Raw genomic sequence first — 2,633 nt, forward strand, 5'->3', positions numbered from 1 at the left:
CAAAAACCTTGCGTACGTCATTTTCCACGCAAAACTCCGGATGTATCAAATCTCAACTGAACGTGGAAATGTGCGCAGCCCCACGCCAACTCCAAGGCTGGCGTCACACGTTTCTGTGGTTCTGGTTCCATTGGCGACAGAGGTGATTCTGAGAGACTATTCATGATGTGAAAATGATTATTGTTCACAGCAGACACACATGATTAACAATTATTACATCCACATGGACACAGTTAAATAAAGCACGCGCAAAGTTGTGCCAAAAATACATTTAACAGGAACGGATTAAGGCTTACTGGAGGATATAATAAATAGTGTAACACAGAGAGCTTTTATTTATAAACAGATAGAAATTTCTGATGACGAGTGGCTCATCAGCCGTTTTGAGGAAAAATCATGTTTTAGTTTGGCACTGCTGCGCTCTGGGAGCACGACACAGAGAGTAGCCGCGTGCACGTGTAGCAGCAGTGATTGAACTGGGGTTCCACAGGAGCTTTCTAGAGGGAGCTGGCAGACCCATCGGGACTCAGTCCAGTCCACCCAAAGCAGAATCATGACCAACGGAATCGTCTCATCCATATGATTCTAAAGGCTGAGTTATGGTCGCGCTCTGGAGCGTGTGCACCCTCGCCAGCAGTGGAGGTGTTTCACATTTGGCGTTTACATTGTTGTAGAGTTCTCTAAAATGACACGTGGAAGTACACTTTATAACTTGTGAAAATGCTGTAAGTAGGAGAGCAAAAGTCTGAAGAGGGAGCAGCGTCTTGGTTTTTTTCCAGTCTGTCTTTAATGGCCGATGAAATAAAGATAAAATAAAGAAAATGGCTTTGCTTTTTTTACTGAGAGCAAGTGAACGTTGCGCTCACCAGAAAATTCAGAGGCGGTCTGTTCGGTGGGTTTCACCACTCCACTAATTGCCTGTTTTGTATTTGTTCTGTTACCAAGCAGTTAAGTTACTTTTGTCAATTATTTTGTTTAATATTTTTATTTAAACATTTTTTTAATTAACCTTGAATGCTGGGCCTTTGAGGGGATGTTTATTTTAGTGTGATAACATGAATATGCAAAAATACTCAAGCTAAAGAAAACTGGCATGATCTATACCTGCTGCCTTTAAGAAAATAAATAATACAATAATGAAGATGATGAAGATGAGAGCGCATAAATTTTCCACAAACCCCACTTCAGATTAGCAACTTTATGACTTTAAGCCCAAAAACATGTACAGTTACACTCCGCTCCATCTAGCTCAGCTTAGATGTGTTTATTTCATTTACTTGAGTTTTTTGTGAGATGCATAAAAAACAAAGAGGTAGGGCACAACTCTCATTGCACTGATTTAAATGCAGCTTTAAAACTCTAGATTTTTATGTTCATGACTTCACTTTGTGTTAAAATCTAGTCTTTATGTCATCTTTAAATTATTCAGCTGGCGGAGGCATATTGAGGGTTTTTCTTCTGGTAATGGAGCAACATGTTTGAGAACACAGAGCTCCAGTTGGAGGTCTTTTCTTTGATGATGAGTATAATGTTTATTTTTATCTTTTGTTCCTTTTTATTTTCTTCAGTAGCTCCAGGCATGTTGCCAGGCTTTCCTCCCGGTATCTTCCCTTTCTGGGGTCCTTTTCCTGCCGTGCCCAACCCTGCTGAAGCAGCTGCAGCTCCTGGTGCCCCTGAGCGTCCGCAGGGCAGCACCGAGGCAGCACAGACAGGTGCTGACCACACATTCTGCACATCGTTAGGATTCTGCTCTTTCTTTCTTTGTATTTGGAAGTCTTCATGAGTGTTTGCATGTGTTTCTGTCAGGAGCCACTCCGCCCACATCTGCCACCACAGACACAGCCATATCTGCAGCAGCAGCAGCTCCAGGGTCAGCAATCCCCGGGTTTCCTTTCTCCTTCCCACCTCCTCCCTTCCCCACTGCGCCATGGCTGCCCATGCCACCACCTCCTCCCTTCGGTAAGCTTAGTTTTCTCTTTAAACTTGCTCTACATAGCAGCTCAGGTTTCATGTTTATTTGAACTTTAATTGGGAAATAGACCTTTTTGTTTTTTGTTTCAGGAAAAAACTGGTGACTCTTAGTTTGTCACCTGATTGCTTTTAGTTTCCTTTATATTTATTTATTTATTTATTTATTCATTTAGTCACTGCCTTGTGTTCAAAGTTCATCCTGATCAACATTGTGAATGAAATGAGTTTTTCTCTCTCTTGCCACAGTGTCATCAATGCCTCCGCCCCCTCCATCTCTGACTCGGCTGTCGGATGAGGAGCTGAGGGAGTTGGAGGCAGAAGGGCGGCGGGGCCTAGAGGCCCGGCTGCAGTGTCTCCAGAACATTCATACCCTGCTGGATGCTGCAATGCTCAACATCCACCACTACCTCAGCACTGTCGCTACACTCAAGTAATTGCACTTACTGTTATGGCAATATTTATTTAACAAAGACAGAAATACGTGGTCCAAGAATGAAGGTACTCCGTGAGATGATCAGCTGAGTTTTATTGCAACAAAAGGAAACACAGACAACCTGGCCTGTCTCTGTGCCTCTGCTTCTCTCTGTCATTCCACACTACTGTTGAACTCTGTTGAACACTTTTTGAACGTGTCTCGAGAGGCCTCATATATATATATATAT

At 42.8% G+C, this 2,633-nt stretch overlaps 1 protein-coding gene across 4 annotated transcripts in view; it reads left to right on the top strand.

The window, feature by feature from the left end:
• Positions 1-2,633, top strand: part of syvn1 (synovial apoptosis inhibitor 1, synoviolin) — a gene marked incomplete in the record, with an annotated part of 26,234 nt that overhangs the window by 18,169 nt on the left and 5,432 nt on the right. For 3 of the 4 annotated variants that reach the window (XM_014027625.1, XM_014027623.1, XM_014027624.1), the window contains 3 exon segments: positions 1,569-1,712; positions 1,807-1,959; positions 2,218-2,401. In XM_014027625.1, coding sequence (XP_013883079.1) covers positions 1,569-1,712; positions 1,807-1,959; positions 2,218-2,401 — 481 coding nt within the window. 4 annotated transcript variants of the gene reach the window in all.

The sequence above is a fragment of the Austrofundulus limnaeus genome, unplaced genomic scaffold (genome assembly GCF_001266775.1).
Source record: "Austrofundulus limnaeus strain Quisiro unplaced genomic scaffold, Austrofundulus_limnaeus-1.0 Scaffold666, whole genome shotgun sequence".
Classification (NCBI taxonomy): Eukaryota; Metazoa; Chordata; class Actinopteri; order Cyprinodontiformes; family Rivulidae; genus Austrofundulus; species Austrofundulus limnaeus.